This window comes from Vicia villosa, linkage group LG2, assembly GCF_029867415.1.
Source record: "Vicia villosa cultivar HV-30 ecotype Madison, WI linkage group LG2, Vvil1.0, whole genome shotgun sequence".
In the NCBI taxonomy this organism is placed as follows: Eukaryota; Viridiplantae; Streptophyta; class Magnoliopsida; order Fabales; family Fabaceae; genus Vicia; species Vicia villosa.
The window spans coordinates 204,074,485-204,096,750 of record NC_081181.1 but is presented as its reverse complement, the minus strand read 5'-3'; the positions used below and the strand labels follow the sequence as shown (position 1 = coordinate 204,096,750).

General features: G+C 29.6%; 2 protein-coding genes across 2 annotated transcripts; one reads left to right on the top strand and one right to left on the bottom strand.

Annotated features, from left to right (window-relative positions):
• Positions 1 to 2,402: 2,402 nt before the first annotated feature.
• On the bottom strand, positions 2,403 to 4,597 carry LOC131653660 (NAC transcription factor 56-like). Its single transcript, XM_058923913.1, has 3 exons — positions 4,278 to 4,597; positions 3,726 to 4,033; positions 2,403 to 3,553 (listed from the first exon to the last, which is right to left on the bottom strand). Exons 1-3 carry the CDS (start codon positions 4,459 to 4,461, stop codon positions 2,963 to 2,965), a joined length of 1,083 nt encoding a protein of 360 aa, XP_058779896.1. The 5' UTR covers positions 4,462 to 4,597; the 3' UTR covers positions 2,403 to 2,962.
• Positions 4,598 to 21,132: 16,535 nt separating this feature from the next.
• On the top strand, positions 21,133 to 21,735 carry LOC131651122 (uncharacterized). The gene has a single exon (XM_058920789.1). It carries the CDS (start codon positions 21,133 to 21,135, stop codon positions 21,733 to 21,735), a length of 603 nt encoding a protein of 200 aa, XP_058776772.1.
• The last annotated feature ends 531 nt before the right edge of the window (positions 21,736 to 22,266 follow it).

Here is a 22,266-nt window from a genome sequence, read left to right as displayed (position 1 = left end):
TAATGGATTCTATCTCTTTTTTTTTTTTCTAGTAATTTTTTATTTATATCTTTGTACAAAAGGGTTCGAATTTCAACCCTATTAAGACCAACCACATATTTTGATATGAAATGATATTGAATTTATGTTATAGTTATTTAGAGAAAAAGTCATAGTAGTTATTACTTTTTTTTTGACTTAGTGATCGCCTAATACATATCTAAACAAATGTTTTATTCTCATTTAGATATAAATGACTTTTTATTAAGCAAACTATAGGCATAAATAGGTTATGACTTCTTGTTATTTTTTCTCCTTCTCTTTCTTTAATTATTTTTTGATTTGTCAAAAATTTGCATAATTAACTAATAAGATTAAAATACATTTATGCAAGTGTGAACCCACGATGCACAACTCAAGATACCAATATCAATAATAGTGCAATTCATCGATGCATATGATATCTATTCCAAAACTAAGCACAAATCATGCTAAATTTTATAAAGTTGATTTGTATTCTTTCCTTAAAATGGAAAATGCAATTAAAAAGGTATTAATATTTGTGTGGTTATTAGGATAATGATTCCTTTAGATGGTAGCAAGAAATGGTCCCTTTTCTTTTCTCCCTCACTCTCAATCCACAAAAGAAACCTAGCTCCTATTGAAATAGACTTTTCTTGTCTATTTCTATACATAAAATTATAAGTGATTTGATTTTAATCACAATTAATAATTTTAATTTTTAAATTAACATATAAATTATTGTAATTTGTGGATGGTATAAATTTATTTACACCGACAAATATTTAAATTAAAATATATATTTTCTTGAAAATATTTATATATGTCTTATCAATCCCATGAAATAAAGAAAATGACATCCATACTAAAAAAAAAATCTTTATACCCTTTTGTGATTAAATCAAAGTCAGTGTGGGCACAAATCTATAAAGTATAAAGATAAAGAGAATATTATGTATATATTCAACTTAATTATTAATTTATTTTCTGACCAAACTCTTCTTGAGTGCATAATTTTCTTCCTCTCATAGTCATGTGGTCAATTATTGACTATTTCCAGCTTATGGAAGAGAGCTAGGTTTGAAAGAAAATATTTTTTTTCCAGCTATATAAGTATCTGTCAAGAAAAAAGACGTATCTATCCAAAAACAATGATGTGAAGTTGTTTGTTTATCAGCTTGAATCTCTATCCTTCAATATTAATTAAGTTCATATTTGAATTGATAATGAGTTTTAAGATAATAACACTACAATAAGAATATTTTTTTTAAAAAAAATTATAATGACATGCACATCATGGTTATGTCAAGATCATTATAATCTAAACACATGTGTTAGGTGATCTATATTATTTGAAAAGACGTGATTCTTACATTCACGCAACTGATAAATAACATCTTTCGAATAAGATCAGATGATTTAGATTATAAATTTGTCAACTAGTAATAACCGACAGATTATTAACGATAGTCAAAATTTCTATAAATAGATTCACTTTTTTATTATAGAAAATTCATTTTTCTTCTTCCTATCGTGACTTTTTTAGTGGTCCTATTATGTTATCTTCATCATCTTATGTTCAATAGTATTGAAATAGAAAGTTTTAATGGTTTTCTTTATAGGACTATCTAGTTGTTGCTCAAGATATTTTCTGACAATAAATATGTCATGTAGAAATTATGTTTATGGTTAGGTAAGATGAAAGTGTCAAATTTCAGAAGATGAGGAAAAAAATGAAATATATGTTGAAATAAAATGTTTTGTATATAGTTGTGAAAAGAAAAATATAAAAAGAGTAAGTTATCATGAGATTTGATAGTGTACGAGCCAATATCATTTTTAGAAGGTAGAAAAATTTGGAAACAAAAATTGATAGCAATGAAAAACTAGCCACTGATAATCATGGAATCATGTCATCACTAGCTATAATAAATCTTTAATAACATTATCACAAACCATTAATCTTTGATTAATCTATGGTAAGCTAGTGCATCAACATCCAAATTTCAGTAATTAATACCATAGCTCCTATAAAAAATATTAAATTCATCAATTCATGAATTTTGTAAACTGGATTATTGATGTATCAAAATCAGAAAATAATCTCATAACAAACAAATTTAATATTTCATATACTTTATATGTGTTGATTAATTAATTGATACTTATATACCAACTAATTTAGATTCAATAAGAATGATTCTGGAAAAAAGAACAAGACATGACTAAGACTAATAACCTTCTAGCTATATAGATTACATGCAAAGACGTGACAAAGAATTGATTCTATATATCATTACACTTTAACAAACTAATTAAGATATTTTTTCTTTGTTATAATTTATTTATAATTTTAAAAAAAAATATCAAAGAAGAACAAATCAATCTATAAAAAAAAAACATTTCCAATTTAATTAATTCTTGCATCTTCATTAAGTAGTTCTTGTTCTACAAGTATATGATCTATATATACAATGTATCCTAAATCAATGTATATATAATCAATAAAAACATATAAAATATAACTACTGATTATCTCTCTCTGAATCTTTTTCCCTCCCTTTTAAACAATTTGTACATGAAAGAGCTACCAACATTTTTTTTTTATTTTTTTTTATTTTCATACCATTAAAAATAAAAGCAAGCAAATAACTATAACTATATCTATATCTATATGTATAAAGCTATATTAAAATTTAACTAAAAATATCCATGGCCTCACCTGCATGCTAGCCAGCTGCTGCAACTGCTTCCAATGACTATGAAGAAACATTTCTAACTTGCTTCTTCCAAATTCCTAATTAACAACCAAAATCTCAATACCTTCTTTACAATCTAGTCGGCGCGAAATTCGAGAGAGTAGTGTAAAAGGTTAAGGTACTTAACCATGTTGTTGATGATGATGATTGATCTTGACTCATTCATCTAAGTTTATAGTACCTTAATTAATTGAAGTAATTATTTATCCATACCAATTCATGCCTTGAATTTGATATGGTATTGATCCCAACATTGTTTGTTGTTGTTGTTGTTGATGCAATGAAGATGTTTGAGGGAGATTATTAAGGAGAGAAGCAAAAGAAGTAGTACCATTCTCTTGATGATCATTTCTCACCACACTTTCTAAATTGAACCTTTTGTTTGATGATGAACTACCAACTTGACCTGCTGCTGCAACATCTTCATGATCATTCCAATTGTAGAGAGAAGAAAGTGTTCTTTTGGAAGGTGAATTTGCATTTGAAGATGTTGTCATGGTTGGCACAAAAGATAACTCTCCACCCTTGGAATTTGAACCTCCTCCTAGATTATTGTTGTTCATCATCATTCCTTCTAATAAATTTTGATCATTCTCCAACAATGTATTGTTGTAACTACTTGATGACATCTTTGAAAAATGATGAAACCTTGATGCCGCGTTCATTTGACCCACGTTGATCGACGGATGTACTCCGCCTATCATGTCTTCTATTGAATCGTCCCTATCGTGTTCCACCGGTGATCGATGCGTGTTGCTTTTCTTGTAGATCCGACACAAAACCCAATCATCAAGCTATAAATAAATAAGACAATATAGTTAATTTCAAAAACTCAAAAGCAAATCATCAACCAAAAATTCAAAACATGTACACTCAGTTGATTCAGCGACGGAAAATTAAATACAGATTTTCCGTCGGTGAAACAACTGTGTGCGTAAAGAAAAGAGTTGGATTAGTTTAGCTTACCCTAAGAGAGTTTTTCTTGTTGCCCAAGTCACAACCAGGAGGCCTATTATTAGGCTTATTATCAGCAAGCCTATACTCATGCATGATCCAGTTGGTTTTGATTCCTCTTGGTGGTTTTCCGCCATAGAAAACCAAAGCTTTCTTCACACCAACTTTTTGCGTTCCTCCAGAAGTCAAAACCGGCTTATCAGTACCAGTTGCCTTCCAATAACCAGAAGTTGCTGCCCTGTTTGGCCTCGCCCCATTCGGATACTTCCTGTCCCTCGGACTAAAGAAATACCACTCTTGCTCCCCAAACGTTGCCTTAGCTACAAAAACACCAAAAAAATTTCATAATTACAATTAAATCAAATTCATATATCAAATTTTCTCATACATCAAAAAGAAAACCATACACATAAAACATATGCGCGAAATCGAACCAGTGTCGGAATAAAAAGACCAGAGAGATAAACATTAAGTGAGATAGAAGAAGAAAAGTTACAACAAAATAAGAGAAATCCATTTTGAATTTGAACGTAAAGATCGCAAACATGTAATCTTTGAAACTACCTGGTAGCTCCCATGGATCAAATTTGTAGAGATCAACTTCAGCTATGATGGCTACAGGCAAAGGAGCAGAAGCTGCTTTTTTCTTGAGATAATGAACAACAAGCTCTTCATCAGTAGGGTGAAACCGGAACCCCGGCGGGAGATTCGGCTGCTGCGAACCCGTCGACGAATCGGTACTTTCCATGGCAGCAGAGTTTCTTTATTTTCTTCACTGAGAATTTTCAGTATGTTTATGGCTACGGTTTTTTTCAGAGAAGAAGAACAAGAACATGTTCTTATGATAGTAACAAACGAAAATAGGTTCGTGGTTTTTGTTACCCCACAAAGAGTGAACCTTGTTTTATATTGGTACGGTAAGGGAGTGGCTAGAATCACCTACGTGAAGGTTCATGGTAAGTTGCAATAGACACGCAACGTGTTGTTATTTTAGGGGTATATTAGTCATTTTTGATAGGTGAATAGTGACGTGGCTGAGGGTGCATGGGGAGGAAGTGGGTACCTGATGATGACGTTAACTGGAATTCAGGCCGTTGAGAGGTTGACACGTGGGATTCCAAATCATAGAAGGGTTGACACGTGGGTGGGACCATGAATGAAAATGAAATTTTTTTAAAGATTTTTTAATTAAGATTTAAAATTTTATATTTATTTTCACTTGATTGTGATTTTAATTATGGTTTGTGAAAAGATAATAAAGGAGTCAATGGAAGGATAAGTGTGAGGTTGTGGCAGTGGAGAATGAGAGATGATAAGATTTTTGGGCTAACAAAAAAAAATTAATTAACCGTGATTAATTGGTGGGACCCACATTATAATCCCACTTTAATTTTTTCATCAATGGGAATGGTTGGAATAATAATACATCATTATTAGTCATATGACATATGGTTCGTGTATATTAATTGTTTTGTTTATTCATTTTTGAACTTATCTTTCATTGTTTTGTATATGCATAGGTAAGTAGAGACAAAAAAGAATAAATGGGATTTGGCTGTTTTTACATTTGAAGAGTAAGAAAAATATATGCGACAAAAATTAAAAGGAAACTTATCTCACTTTTGTACCTTTTTATTTATTTATTTATTTATTCATTAATTAATTAAATTAAAGTACAGTAATAAAAGAAGATAGGACAGCACCATGTTAGCTTAGAGTGGTTTTTATTTTTCTAGAGTTCAATGATAATGTAAAAAAGTTTAATGTAACTTTTACATGTTAAAAAAATAGTATATTTTAGTCAGACTTTTGTTTTTTGTTTTGTATGATATCTTCAACAAAGTGGTATTTTTTAAGTGTTGTGATTTGGTAAGGTATCCATGCATAGTTGTAAAGACTACATTTTCTTCAATGATTTAAAATTGTATCTTTTATAGTTAATTAGTCTTCATAAGCATGAGATTATGAGATGTGAATCAAACATTCAACTGCATACTTGAGTGATTCAAACTATATCCTAGCCACTAAGATGTTGACAAAAAAGTCATCATAATGATAATATAATTTTTAATTATATGATCATCTTGGTGATAAAAACCAAAGCCTACAATGTACAATTTGCTAGTATTTGTGTTATGGATTAGTCCAAGATTCAATAAAAAAATCATTCCACCAAAATGAGGATGTATAGTCCAAGCATGCTACATAGTTTTGCTAGTATTTATGTTATGGATCAGTTAAAGATTCAATAAAAGAAAAATCCAATCAATACCAAAGATCATTCCGCCAAAATGAGAATGCATAGTCCAATCATGCTAGATAGTTTTTCACCTAATTTATGCCACAAATCTCTGATCATCATTAGATATCATCTAATTATCTAATTGTCTTTTGTGTTCTAACTGTGAAACATGAGACACCTAACCAACTTTCATATATAAGGTGTCCATGTAAAAGTAAAAAGTGATTTCTAACGATAAGCTTTTGAAACTCATCAATACACTTTAGAGTTACAGTGATAACATTGTAGGTTTACCACTACACCGTCATACCAAAGCTCGACCCATCTCTCCAAAATTTCACTCATTAATCACTTTTGATTCATAAACGGAATAATTTATCTATGTAAAGTAGAGATCCTTCGGTTAATTTTTGAAAGAATATGAAGTTATTAAAATTTCCTCACTATTTTTATAAGGAGAATTTAATATTGTTTATTCCTTAGTAAACCATCACTATTTTTTTTTTATTTATAAAAAAATAACATATTACAAGCTTTCAAATAAATTAAACTATCAAATGCTACATTATAGTCAATCTAAGTCTAACTCGTTTACCCTATCCATAAAGCAAAAACCTTTAAAAGACATCAATGATATGAACTGGAACAACGTCATTTTTGTTCTTGATCATCTATGAATACTATGTAGTATTCTCAATAAATTGGTGAATTCGAAGGACGTGGAAGACTTGAACATTCTCTTGACTTGGAAATGATATCTTGGTAGGTCTGTGGGTAACTCCTATGCTTTCTCGACTTGACTTAAGAATCTCGTCTTATATTAGAGTCAATATCGGCTTGAGAAACAGCGTCCTCCCTTTTGAGGCGTCCTTGGTGCTTTGGTGGAGGTAGTTGTCCGAATTCCTAGTTCCTGTCTTGGGAGCTTTAACTTTGTTCCTGGTTCTTTTTGTTTTGTTGTTGGGTGTTGTGGGGGTTTTCCTAGCTGTTATTTTTGTTAGGGCAATTGTTCTTTTTTCTTGTACGATGTTCTTTTTCTTTTCCGTTTGCTAGTTCTTTGGTACTCCTTGTGCGTTATCAGTATTTCGCTGTACTTTTTTAGACATTTTATCCCTCTTTTAATATATATATATATATATATATATATATATATATATATATATATATATACACTTTACAAAAGTAATATATTGAATACCTAAGACAAATGTGCATGGAGCAAACAAATAGACAACCGAAATTACATATTTATCACGTAAAATATAAAAAATTATTGTGTACAAGTGTGAGTTAGAAGTTTTACGTTGTTTAGAAAGGTGAAAGTTGAACACTTTATAAGTGAGAGGATCCAATACACCTATCACTTTAAGATTTTGGGTGAATATGTCTTTCACTTGTTAGTTGCTCTTGACCCAATGTGGATGTTCCTTATGATGACCCAACAATGGTATCAAAGCCGATGGTTCGAGTAAGGGACCGACTCCTTGTATCAAAAATCTTCCTAACATGGTTGTGGTCAGGCAGCGTGTCCCGTTGAATTGCCTCCAACGACGATACAAGTGTATGTGGATGATAGAGCTTCCACTTGAGTGGTAGTATAGTGAATGGACTCACACTCGAGGAGAATATTGTTGTGTACAAGTGTGAGTTGGAAGTCCCACATTGTTTAAAAAAATAAAAGTTGAACACTTTATAAGCGAGAGAACCCATACACATATCATCTTAAAATTTTAGATTAATATGTAGTGTCATTTATGTGTTACTTCTAACCCTATATGAATGCTCTTCGTGATAATCCAACAAACTCAAATTAATAAAAGCTCAAAAGAAAAATTTATTCATAAATTTACAAACAATTAAATTATAAATATAAGATTATATTTTTATGAGAATAAAAAATGATAAATGAGAGTTAATTTAAGACATATACCATATCACTTTTGACAAGTGGAAAATATTTATTGCTTTTCCTTTTCATCTATAAGTTAATCTCTATATATATTCACTATAAAAGAAATATATTCCACATATACTAATTCCAACACTCCTTACTCTACCAGGTAAAACAAGTCCAAGTTCAATTTTATTAGTACAAATGGAAGTTGAACTATAGCAAAATTCTAATGATATTTATTTTTCTTATTTCACATACATGGAAGTTGAACTTATTTTTCTTATATATAGATGATGTCACTATATATGTGAGCAAGACACTAGCCTTTTAGATATCACAACTATATTAATCTTTTATTTGTTGAGAAAGTTGATATAGTAATAAATTTGAAAATAGTATATAGTAACTAGTTTGATGAAAAGTGGGGCGGGGTGGTGAAGGCGATGTACATGGCGACACATGCAAAGAAAGTATAAAGACAAAAAAATGCCATATCTTACAATGACTCATGGTCCAATCAAAACCTATGGAGGCTGCAAAAATCTTCAATGAGGTAGATACATACACTATCATAAGTGGGCTCCATGTGCTGATTCCATCAGCGACCATTGGGTCCCATTCGGAATCCTTTACTATATAGTCCATGATAAAACAAACCCTAGTTGTCACCTAAGTAATCGTTCAATTTTCATAATAATCCATATTTATCTTGTATATTGTTTCTCTATAGCAAAAGTCACACAGTTTAAGGGATAATATGACACATAAGATCAATTGTTTAGATGATAGAAATTGTTAATATGTTATGAACAAGTTGTGAGCCACTATGGTTCACTACACTAGTACCATTGCACCACCAAGTACATATTCTGTTTGTTTAATTTATCTCAAAGAATCCATGCTTATTCACTCTAAAAATTGATTAGACTATTATGCTTTTGGTGTATAGGGGTGATTATTAGTTCGGGCGAATTCGAATACAAACCGGATTTTAAACCAAATCATTATGTTTTGATTGAGTTTTTTTTTTAGTTTTAGAAAAAATTGAATGAAATCAATAAAATCTGATGTTAATTGATTTGGGCAAAAGATTTTCAAAATTCTATCTGTGAGACTGTCTATCCGAATCAACTATAATTAATTTGTGTAATTTATATTATTATTATCAAAAAAAATTAGTATACAGTATTCAACTTTAAAAGAAAAAATGAAACGTCACTTTGTGACATTTACCATCTATATATATGGACATGTTAATAAATTAAAAAATTTATAGTATTAAGAAAATTAATTGATGTAAATTAGATGTTTTATTAAAAATATTTTTACACATTTATTTTTTATAAATAAATATATCCAATCAATTCAATCTAAATTAATCTGTTAATTTATGGATTGGTTTAGTTTGGACTTTATTACAAAAATTTATAGATTTAATCCAAACAAATTCATATATTTTTTTTATCGGTTTTAACATCGAATTCTCTCAAACCCGGTCTGTGATCTTAAAAAAACTTATAATTAAATAAATTCATTTTTTATAAAAATTATTGATATATAAATACTAATAATTTACTCACAATAATATATAAATATAAATAAATACTGATATAAAAAATTAAACTATAAATCAATCACTCACATTTATTTAACTATATATATATATATATATATATATATATATATATATATATATATATATATATATATATATATATATATATATATAATTATTGCATCGACCAATTAAAAAATTACTTAATATTTAAAATTTTTGTTGGAGAGCGATACACAAAATTAGTTTAAAACTTATATTTTTAAATGATTAAGTATAAGAAATAAAATAATTAAATATTGAATATTATATTCAACAAAATTATAAAGACTAAATCACAATTTTAATCTATTTAAGAAGTGGATTCTTCCATATTATTTTTAAATAATTTTAGTCTCTTCACTACAAAAAAGAAGTTGTGCAGCGACGTGGAACCAACGTCGCAACATCCAATATCACGTGGCAACTGAAAAGTAGCGACGTGGGGCTCTATGTCGCAGGAGCCAAAGTGGCAACCATGTAGCGACGTGGAAAACACGTCAGAAAGTAGCGACGTGCCTACCACGTCGCAACAGAGTTACATGGGGAACATGTCTCTGCACACACAGCAGGTGTGGCAGGTGGGACAGGTACGTTTGTTGACTAGTGTAGCGACGTGGTCTCCACGTCACTACATTAAATGCTTTTTTTTTAAAAAATTTAATATGCAGGAGCTATTTCATTTTATATAATTAATTAATTAATTTATATAATAAAATTAATATATAATAAATTATATATAATAAATTTTATATAATAAATTCTATAAAATAAAATTTATATAATAAAATTAATATAATAAAATTTTATAAAATAAATTCATATAATTAATTTATATAATTAATTCAATTAAATAAAAGTAAACATTTAAAACTAATATTTTAATGAATTAAAATGTATAATAAGTTACATAAAAATAAATTAAAAACAAATAAAATACAATATGTTTTTAAGAAGCATTATCATCCGGAAAATAATTATCCGGATTAAAATCATCCGCCACTCCGTCATCCTCCAAACACTTATCAGGAACATTCCAGTTTGCCTTGGCGGCCAACAATCTCACACACATTGATAACTTTGAGTCAGACGATCCATCAAACAACGGCGTATTCATCTCATTCAACAACTGATAAAATTTCTACGCTTCCTCATTCGGCATCTCTTCCCCACCAAAATCTTCAGGCTCATCATAAGTCACGTTCACACCAAAAGCATCCTCAACCATGTCACCAATCAGATTAAAGTTTTCCTCATATTCCACAGGCGGCCGACTACTTAAAGCATGAGAGTTGCTAGTCTCTGGTACGTTACTAGGCAGTTCTTCACCGTTAAACGTCCAAACCCAATAATTTGCAATGAAACCCCTTCTATGCAAATGAGCTGTTATTTCCTGTGGGTCACTAATTATTGGTCTACATTCACATTTAAGACAGGGACACCTAACTCCTCCTTCGCTTCGACATAATTCCTGAGCAAACGCCCAACTGATAAACCCTTCAACTCCTACTATAAAATTGGGTTTAAGTCCCATTCTTCCTGGAAATGTTCTATCGTACATCCAACTACGATAATACCGATAATATTCCATACTGCACATTTATACAATCATTGTCTTTTTGAGTTAGTAATATTAATCAAGTTAATATTATTTTTAGACGTATACTACACATGTTATATTGAATATATGTTAACCATAAAGTTACTATTTTATTAACTACACATTTTAAACTACACATATTAAAAATATTATTTAATAAAAATACTACTATTAAATATTTTTAACTACACATGTTATATTTTTAATATAATAACAACAACATAACATATATTCTTTTTCTATTTAACATATATTCTTTTTTAGTAATATTCAGTTTTTAAGATTAATATCATAAAATACATATATTTTATTTAGAAAATAAAAAATAGATTTTAAAAATAAATCTAAACATTATTTATGATGCATGTGATTACTTATATTTTCTTATTTTAAATTTACCTATATAATACTCCCTCCGGCCTTATTTATAAGCAAAATACATATTTTCTTATTTTATATTATACTTTTAATATATATTTTAATTTTAGAAATATACCATATAATCTTATTTTTAATATAATATATATTATACTTTTAATATATATTTTAATTTTAGAAATATACCATATATTTTCTTATTTTTAACTACACATGTTATATTTTTAATATAATAATAATAACATAACATATATTCTTTTTCTATTTAACATATATTCTTTTTTATTAATATTCAGTTTTTAAGATTAATATCATAAAATACATGTATTTTATTTAGAAAATAAAAAACAGATTTTAAAAATAAATCTAAAAATTATTTATGATGCATGTGATTACTTATGTATTTTTATTTTAAATATACATATATAATATATATTATACTTTTAATATATATTTTAATTTAAAATATGTATTTTCAATTCAATAACAATAACATATATATTTCAATTTTAGAAATATACCATATAATCATATTATATTTTATTTTATTTTATTTTAAATACACCATATAACATATATTCTACTTTTAATATATATTTTAATTTTAAAAAAATGTATTTTTAATATAATAACAATAACATAACATATATTGGAAAATACATTTTTCTTTTAATTTTTAAAATTCTAAAATACATATATAATAGTTAAACATTTTTCTAAACATTTTTCTATATATTATTCTAAACATTTTTCTAACATAATAAATCTAAACATTTTTCTATTAATATTTAAACAATATTGGAAGATATATTACACCCTAAATTAATATCCTAATTAAATTTAAACAACAACATAATATTTAATCTATAATTTCGTTTTATAATAACCTAATTAAAAAATAACTTAATTAAAAAAAAAACTTAAAAAAATGTTTAAAAACTTACCTCTTCTTCAATCTACTCCTCCTTCTTCTTCCTTCACCTTCTTCTTCCTTTACCTTCTTCTCCTCCTTCACCTTCTTCTTCCTTCAAATTAAATAAAAAAAAAATTAAACTATATATTGACAGCATAAAACAGTATGAACACACAATTATAAAATACATTGAATACCTTGTAGTGCAATTGAATGAGATTGAAAGATTGGGGATTTTGGGAGAGGAGAAAATTTGGGTTTGTGTAGGAAATTGGGGGTTTTTGAGTTGCAGAGAAGGGGAAGAAGGAAAATCTGTTTGAAATGGTAAAGGGGGAGAAGGAGAAATGCGTGTATCTATAAACACATCAGCGACGTTAAAATCACGTCGCAACTTGCCACGTGTGTTACACGTCGCTACACTCAAACGGTCATACCAATTAATGATGTTCTGAAATCATGTCAGGTCAAAGGAACGTTGTAATTTTCCAATAAATGTTGCGACGTGTAAGTAACGTCACAACCAATTTTTTTAAAATTTGAATTTCCCCCCAATGTCTGACGTGTAAGTAACGTCACAACCAATTTTTTTAAAAAATGTGAATGTTATAACTTTATCTATTTTTATTTAAAAACTTAATATAGTGACGTTTAGCTCACGTCGCAATTTTTTTTACAAACCCCAATGTCTGACGCCTCACTACTTTATGTCAATAATGTTATTTAAAATTAAAAAATAGTAGCGAGGTGTATGTCACGTCGCAAAAGACAATATTTAGCCACGTGTGTTGCACGTCGCTAATATATGTCGCTGGGGACAACATTTCTTGTAGTGCTTTTTCTCATATTTTGTTAAAAAAACATGATTGTTTTCTACTATTTTTAAAAAAAAAAATCTAAATAAGAATACAGAAGCTATTTATGAAATCATCATATTTTGTGAAACAATAACTCCTTTTATTTTGAATTTTTTATTACAAATTTAATTATTTTACAAAAAGTAAGTATATTTTATTAGTTTTTTTTTAAATTTTAAAAATACAAAGTGATCTTAAAATTTATCTTTAATAAAAGTCAAAGTTCATTTTAAAATGCATTAAAAGGAGCTATTATTAATACCACTAATTAACACCTTTATTTTACAATTCTTACATTTGAAGTTTAAACTATGTTTGTTGAGATTTTATAAAATAAGACTTTTATAAGAATTGATACATGCATGCATGTGGATTGGTTTGGCAGCTAATTAACCGTAAAGCCATCCAATTTTTCTGTTACAAGTTGCATTCACATCTCATTCTTTGAATAAATAAGTTCATGGGCAGACGAGGCATGGCTTAGCAAGACTAAGATTAGTCCCTTTTTCTTTCTATCTTTGTTTAGAACTCTAATTTTTCAATAAGTAATAATTAGCTTTAGGATCAAAGTATATTACGGTTTTCTCATAAAGTAAAAGAAGAAAATACTTATATTCATTCCTTAAACTAAAAGTTCAAACATGATGATGATTGACTTGATACCATACATTTTTAAATTTTCCAACCGATATATTCGTCCAAGATTCTCCCTTAATCAGCATGGTCTTATTTATCTACTTGTTTTGGTATATTGCAATCAAACATTCTTTAAAAATAAATAAATTTGTTTTAAAGGGAGTGCATCCGTTAAAAATTAATAAAGATGTTACATATTCGAACGCGAATCATTGTAATCAAATAAAAAAATGATATATCTTTTTAGAGGTCTTTGTGTCTCGAGTCCTTCCATCTCTTCTCTTTAAAAATATAAAACTTAGGAGTGCCACATGTCCAAGATTTACTGTTTCTGGACACAAACAAGCTAGGCTCAACTTTATAAGACTCAACTCGTATGGTTACGTCATGCATGTGATCATCCACACAATACATGCATAAGAGATTCCAAAGAATATCCCATTATTATGTATACCGTGGCCCCAATATAGCGTCATAGTTTGCGACCATCTCGTCGGTGCTCTATTTAGCCATTATTTTTTATTCACGTAAGAATCTGACACCTAGCATAGTTCTACGGCCTTACTCAGGGATAAATGAACCATAACTAGCAGAGAACGTGGTCTACTGCACTTGGCGTATTGATTCTCCACAATTGCTGTCTAGCGTAGTTCTAGGACTTAGTCAGATCATAATAAATAGGGAGATACAATAGTCCATTTTGCCAACTCGGTACACAAGATGTGCTTAAATTGGAAAATCACACCCAGGTCTGCCCTGTCGGTATTCACTTCCCGATAGCCCACGAGATAAGTAGAGCATTAAGGGTTGATTGACGAACTGTTAAAATCTCATTCGCCAAGTCTAGCAGAAGATACTTGACCCTACTAGCACCAGGTGAGATTTACACCTGTCTCAGGTCAAACACATTGCGGGAACCACAACATTCACACACTTTATCAATCCTTTACCAGTTAACCCTTATCACTTAAGGTGAAACGAATAGTCAAAATTTAACACCCCGTCCCTTCGAGCACTTACCACACACCAACGCAACCAAAAAGTTTTGGCATCTCTGTCTAAACACCCAAAAGCCCTATATCCAGCAAATTCTCAAGTTATAACTGTCTCTAGAAACAATGATTGGACAGTGTTTAATACTAACTTAGAGCTCAGTCCCTTTGCAAAATTCTCTCTCTACATTATTTCACAGGTGTCTCTTAGATTTTCCTCTACTGTATGATCCATATGAAAGGTTCACTTCATCAAGCCGAAATCTTTGGAATTCCAATTTCCTTAACTCTTACCGTGGAAGCTGAGGTTGTCAACTACTTCGCCTCTGATACACCACTTATGCTTGATTTCGAGTCACCTCATGTCTTACACGTCCTCGTGGAAGCTCTGTCGTGATCCTATCAATCACGTACATAACCAATGAGTTAATCAGGCTCAGTGACTGAATACTATGACACTAAAAGTCAAGCTAGCAACACACACATGTGAGGAAGAAGATATTTGCTAGTGATGTCTCATCGTTGGGTCGAGAATCAACATACTCTGATACCAATTGTAACACCCCATCAATATGTTCTAGAATAATATTAGTAGAATATTAATAATTTGGTACTGAGTACATACAAAAGTCAATAAAAGACACAACAAATTGTATACATTTCAAAACATCAACTATAACGTATACAACATGTATGCCCACAAGAAATACACAGTGGAAAAAGACCAGGTATGGTCTTCATGCCATCTGTTCACCCAAGTCTCTAATTCCAGACATTTGATAACGAGTTATTCCCTTTATATAGTGTACCTAAAAAAATATGATTGGGGTGAGATTACCAAATTTCAGTGAGTCAGACCCTTATCTTATGGATCCCCGCGTCTATCGGGATTAAGCATCATTATTCATCTATAACTCTAGTGGGATAATCCTTATGATACACAATGATCCATAGGTACCAGGAAAGCAAGTCCTCGTATATGGGAGAAGGTCATGATAATTACCACCTATTTCTCCGATGTATACCACCATTAAAGCAGCTGGGCCGGCAGTTATATTTTCTGCTAAATGCGTAACCAACCAATATTTACGCACACTATACCCATATTATTCCAGCATCAAGTCATTAATTATTCTACATTTTATTGCATTAGATAATTATTCACAACATGTTTCAATTCATTAGTGTTTTAATATGTTTATTCTTCTTCTGATACTCCCCTGTATCAATGTAGAAAATACCATTGGCCTATGAACACTACTCGGCGAATCATAAGTTTCACACAAATTTAGGGTAAATTCATTTAAATGAGCCTAATCTAATGAAACTTGTTGAATGATCTTTTACTCTCTACTACAAGATCTCAAAATTGGCCTTGAAAGTGATAAAATTTGGAATCCTAAAAGCTGAACGATTTTACTTTTAGAGAAATTTTGGATCTTGGGCAAACACAACACACTACCATATATGTGCCTTGCTTTCTATCTATTATGTTGATGTGTTCATTGAGATCTAAGAAAAATGCGCAATATTTTATCAATATGCTAACGCATCTCCTGAGATCGCAATAAAATACATCGTGCTTGCCTAAAAGATACAACACGTTTTTCTAGAGATTCTCCAATAAATTCAACTTCATGCATTGTCTAAAATATGAATTCTAGTTGCCAACATAAAAATTACATCTTAAATATCAAAATTTTAAATAGTGACCATTTTAATTTTTAATCAAAATATATAATTTTAAATTATTTTGTTTGTCGTAGTCCGCCAATAAACACAGCGGATGATATTTTGACTAACTATCTAAGTTTGCATCCCATGACTAACTGTCTAAGTTTGCATCACATGTTAAATGACACCGGTTTCCTATTTTGACATCTCTTTCCTACACTAATATTTATCTCGTATACACTTTTTATCGTATTTATACGATAAACAGTATTTTTTTTAATAAAATGATATTATTTTAAAAATTTATTTATTGTTAAAATTTAATTAATAACATAAATATAAGGTTGTTTAATTAACTAATTTTACAATTGTATTAATCACAAAAATGTATATCATTAATCAATTATTTTACTTATAATTTATTAATCAATTTCACTATTTCATTAATCAATAAAATACATACTATTAATCATATTCTTACACTAACTTATAGATATATTAATTAACTTTTACACTCTATTAGTCTATTAACCAACTTTATTTTACTATTTAATACTCTATTTGTCCCATATTATAAGATAAATTAATTTTTAGATTCATTGAATAATTAATGTATTTGGTCTATATATAGATCCCATATACATTAATTATTCAAAAAAGTGAATTTCTATTATAATATGGAACAGAGGGAATATTTTTTTTATGTTTGAGAACTAAGTTATGAATAGGGGTGGCAAACGAACACGCCCGCCCCGTTTAGGTCTACCCCGCAAAAGCCCGCAAAAAACTGGACGAGGGACGTAATTAAGGGTGCGGGCCTAAAACCTTGTACGCCCCACAAAAAAATGAGGGCGGGGCAGACTAAGCCCACGGGCACTACACCTTTTAAGCCTAAAATGCTAAAATTTATGTTAATTTTCGTGTCCGTAAAAGCCCGCATAAAAAATGGGGTTGGACGGGGAGGTCACATTAAAGGGAGGGTGCTTAAAACCTTGGCCTGCCCCGCACTAAAGTGCAGACAAAACATACATGCCCAACGGGTTGGATTCGTTTTGCCACCCCTAATTATGAACAATATTAACCAAATTTATACATAATATTAACTAAAATTGATTTACCACGTAAGATTTAATTTTGTTGTCAGAACACTTGAAAATCAAACTATGAGTAATATTAACCAAGTTATAACACTTAATTAACCAACTTTACTTTATAATTTAAAAGGTTAAATATGTTTTTGGTCTTTATAAATATCTCAAATATTATTTTTAATCCCTATAAAAAAAAACATATTTTAGTCCTACAAAATTTTTATGCATTCAATTTTACTTTGTTATTTTCTAAAATTTTAAAAATTGTTTAACCATCCTTTAACTTTTAAATTTTTGAATAAATTTTATTATACAAGTTTAGAATATTGTAAATATTTATTTACTAAATTTTATATTTTTTAAAATGAGAAGAATTAATTTTAATATTTTAAAAATTAAAAAATAATGATAAACGTAATGTAATTTTCGATTTAAAATTTAAATTGAGTTTTTTCAAGGAATTTTTTTATAACGTTCTAAACATGACTACAAAATAATCTTTCAAAAATATATATTGGTTTAACATCATGGACTAAAATTACGTGCATAATAATTTTGTAATGACTAAAATATTCCAATTTTTTTATAGGAACTAAAAATATAATTTGATAATTTATAGGGACAAAAACATATTTAACACTAATTTAAACAATTTTTCATGGCAGAATATATATTAACCAAACTCTAAATTTTATTAACCAAATTTTAATATTGTAATTTTAGAGAAAAATATATTAAAAAATTAAATTAATATAAAAATATTATTAACGTATTTGTGAGTAGTATATAAGGTGTAATAAAATATTATTAATGTATATGTGAATAGTATATAGGTGTAATGTCATTTTTAGGTGTGTAAGATATATTTTTTGTAATGAAAAACTATGGGCAAATTAAACACACTCTATTCTATCTATGAAGTACAAATTATTTATTTTTCATCTTTAGAATAAAAGACTAATGAGTCCTTTTAATTAATTCCATATATACCACGAAAAGGTAGGTAAGAGATGAAGCAAAATTTAATTATAGTAATATGTTTGTTATTATACATTAATTTCCATTATTCTCTGCCTTATATGAGCTGTTGACTGTTGTTACTTGGCTCATGTGTTAAGAGTCACTATACTAGTGGTACTTTTTTCTTTAAGTTTCTATTATATACACTAGTAGTACCTTACATTTCCAATATAATATGCAAATTGTAAAGTTTTTTTGCTTCTTTTCTTTTTGTGTCTATATATCCCAAAATGTAACTCAAAGTAAAAAAGAAACCTTGACAGTACCCAAAACAACATACACAAGAGTCCATTTCTGCAGTACTGCAGAGGCCCCATTTATATAGGATACTTAACTTATTCAAATGCACTCACATCATCATTTTGTACTTGTAAAATTCATTCATTAATTATTTTGGAATAATCAATTACAATTATATAAACAAATTAATTCATATTTTTTTTTGGTATGCTAGTTTTACAAAAAGTAATGATGATATAAAGAGATAGTTGAATTGGAAGAAGGAATTTATTTTGTTGTTATATCTTGAATTGTGTTAGATAAATTTGATTTAATTTATATTTTGCAAATAAATTTTAATGTAAATTTATTTTGTTGTTGATTAAATAAAAGCAAATGATTTCTTTATGTAATTTCATATTCATTTTTGTTGTTTTACCGATTTTATTTGAAAATAGTTTAACATATTTACAAATGAATAAATAGTTATTTATTTCTTTTTGTACAAAATTTTAAATATAATTAGAATATTATATTTACTTAAATTTTATTTAAAATAACATTAGATTTTTTTTTAATTTTTTTTGTAAATCTATGTTGCATGCTCCGTTTTAAAAATCATATCACAATTCTATGGTAACCTTATTTTAAAAATCTATGCCACTCTCAAAAAGAAGAATCAGAGTAATTCTATCACTCAACTTCAACAAGCTGATGGTACCTTCATCACTGACCAGACTGCTATCCATAAGGAGGTGATGCAATTCTATGGTAACCTTATGGGAAAGAAAGAGAATAATCTGAAGCATATTGACATAGTTGCTATGAGATATGGCCCACAAGTTAGTAGTGAACAGGGAGATTCTCTTACTGCAACTGTCACTGATGAAGAGATTTGTAAGGCTATAAAGGACTTGGGGGACCTCAAAGCCCCTGGAATAGATGGCTATGGTGCAAAATTTTTCAAATCCAGCTGGCAAATTGTAAAGAAAGATGTGATAGCTGCTGTACAAGAGTTTTTTGAGAAAGGGAACCTACTTAAAGCTTTCAATAGTACAATTGTAACCCTTATTCCCAAATCTGACACTGCTGCTACAATAAAAGAGTATAGACCTATTGCAGTCTGTACCACCTTTTATAAAATCCTGTCCAAAATCCTGACAAATAGGCTAAATCCTATTCTGAAAGAGATCATTCACAAAAGCCAAGCAGCTTTCCTACAGGGCCAAGTCATCCATAATCACATCTTGTTGGCTTTTGAGTTGATGAAAGGGTACAATAGAAAAGGAGGGACCCCTAGATGCATGATGCAACTTGACCTTCAAAAGGCCTATGACATGGTCGACTGGAATGCTTTGGAATGTGTGCTTAGTGAGATAGGGATACCTCACAAATTCATTGGATGGATCATGAAGACTGTTACTTCTGTCAGCTACAGGTTCAACATTAATGGGAGATTCTCTGATGTTTTGCAGGCCCAGAGAGGTATAAGGCAAGGGGACCCTATCTCCCCCTTGCTCTTTATACTTATGATGGAATACCTAAACAGGAAAATGGTAATGATGCAGCTTAATCCGAATTTCAAACATCACAGCAAATGTGGGAAGCTAGGCCTTACTCACCTCTCCTTTGCAAATGATATTCTTCTTTTTAGTAGAGGTGACTAGGTTTCTATTGAACTCATTCTTTCTGCTTTCAATCAATTTTCTGCATCAACTGGTCTTTTGATTAATCCTAGAAAGTGTAAGTTGTTTTGTGGAGCAATGGTTAATAACACTATTCAGAATATTCAACTTCTCACTGGTTTTGATATAGGACAGCTTCCTATTCGATACCTAGGGGTTCCTTTATCTTGTAAAAAGCTGAATATCAGTTATTACATGCCTATGGTGGAGAAGATTGTTAGCAGGGTGAGGCACTGGTCCTCCAAACTATTGAGTAGTGCTGGCCGGCTCCAGCTTGTCAAAAGCATTAGTATGGCAGTGGTTCAGTTTTGGATGGCTTGCTTCCCTCTACCAAAAGCTGTTTTGCAGAAAATTAACTCTATTTGCAGGTCTTTTCTCTGGACTGGACACAGTGATAGCAAGAAGAGTCCTGTAGCCTGGGTTAATGTTTGTAAACCGTACAAGCAGGGAGGGCTCAATATCTTCAATTTGGAAGTTTGGAATAGAATCGCTTTGTTGAAATGTCTTTGGAACATCTGCTCAAAGATGGACAATCTTTGAGTCAAATGGGTCCATTGCTATTATCTCAAGGGTCGGGACCCCTTGGTTGCTGACATCACAAAGAACTGCACCTGGATTCTTCAAAAAATTATGGACAGGAGAGTTGACATTGTTAGCTTCCCTACGATATGGGCTGAGATGCTGAATGAGAACAAATTCTCCATGAGCCGTGTCTATCAATGTCTGTTACAGGATAATCCCTTGGTTGAATGGCGTCATTTGCTCTGTCACAATATTGCTAGGCCTCGGGCGAAAATGTTGTTGTGGCTGGTGTGTCAAGGACGGGTGGCAACCAAGGAAAGATTGCACAAAATGGGAATGATTCAACATATGAATTGTGAACTCTGTGGGTTTCCTACTGAAAATCTGGAGCACTGTATGTTTAAATGTAAATATGCAATTAGCATTTGGAGTATTATTCTGCAGTGGGTACAAATTATAGTCCCTAGTAGTATTGATCTCAATTGGATAATGAAGTACACACATAGCATAGGGTGGAAACATGGATTTTTCAAGGCAGTGGTGGCTGAGACTTTGTATGCCATATGGACACAGAGGAACAAAGTCACCTTTGATAAAGATTCATATACTCTTGATATAGATAGAAACACAAAAAGTATTATTGATGCACTTGTTTATAGAGGTTGGATGCATTCTAAATATAGAGAGAAAATAGCTAGTCTGCTAATGTAAATAAGCTTGTTTTTATTTGGCTTTGCTTAAGCCATACCTATTGTAATTTGCCCATTTGGTAATAAAAAATTCTTTTATTCCAAAAAAAAAAATATCATATCACAATAATATTACAATAATATTAGATAATCTATTTGAATTTGATAGAATTTTTTTTCTAAATATTTAGTACATGTTTTGGGATAAATTTTGTGATTGTAATGAGTAAATATTTTTGAAAAAAAAATGTATTTTGGCTCAAATTCATGCAAAAAATATTTTCAATAGATTTTGAAGCAAAATTTTAAATTTACAATGAAGTTTTTCAAATAGAATATATCTGAAATTTAGGCTATAAACATTTACATATTTTAAGATAGATTTTATATTTTTCAACGACTTTTTTTAAAAATAAAATATATTTCGTTTAAAATTTCTGAAAATAACTTTATATTTAAATTTCATGCGGAAAATATATAATTTTTTTTAATTCGTCTAAAAACTAGTCTGAAAATAATATTTTGTTTAGTGCCCACAGACAGTCCCTTCCCT

Coding starts and splice junctions, on each gene's coding strand:
- LOC131653660 (XM_058923913.1), bottom strand. CDS start 4,461: ATGGAAAGTACCGATTCGTCGACGGGTTCGCAGCAGCCGAATCTCCCG. Junction 4,034..4,277: donor TGATCCATGGGAGCTACCAG/GTAGTTTCAAAG, acceptor GTGTTTTTGTAG/CTAAGGCAACGTTTGGGGAG. Junction 3,554..3,725: donor ACAAGAAAAACTCTCTTAGG/GTAAGCTAAACT, acceptor ATTTATTTATAG/CTTGATGATTGGGTTTTGTG.
- LOC131651122 (XM_058920789.1), top strand. CDS start 21,133: ATGGACAGGAGAGTTGACATTGTTAGCTTCCCTACGATATGGGCTGAG.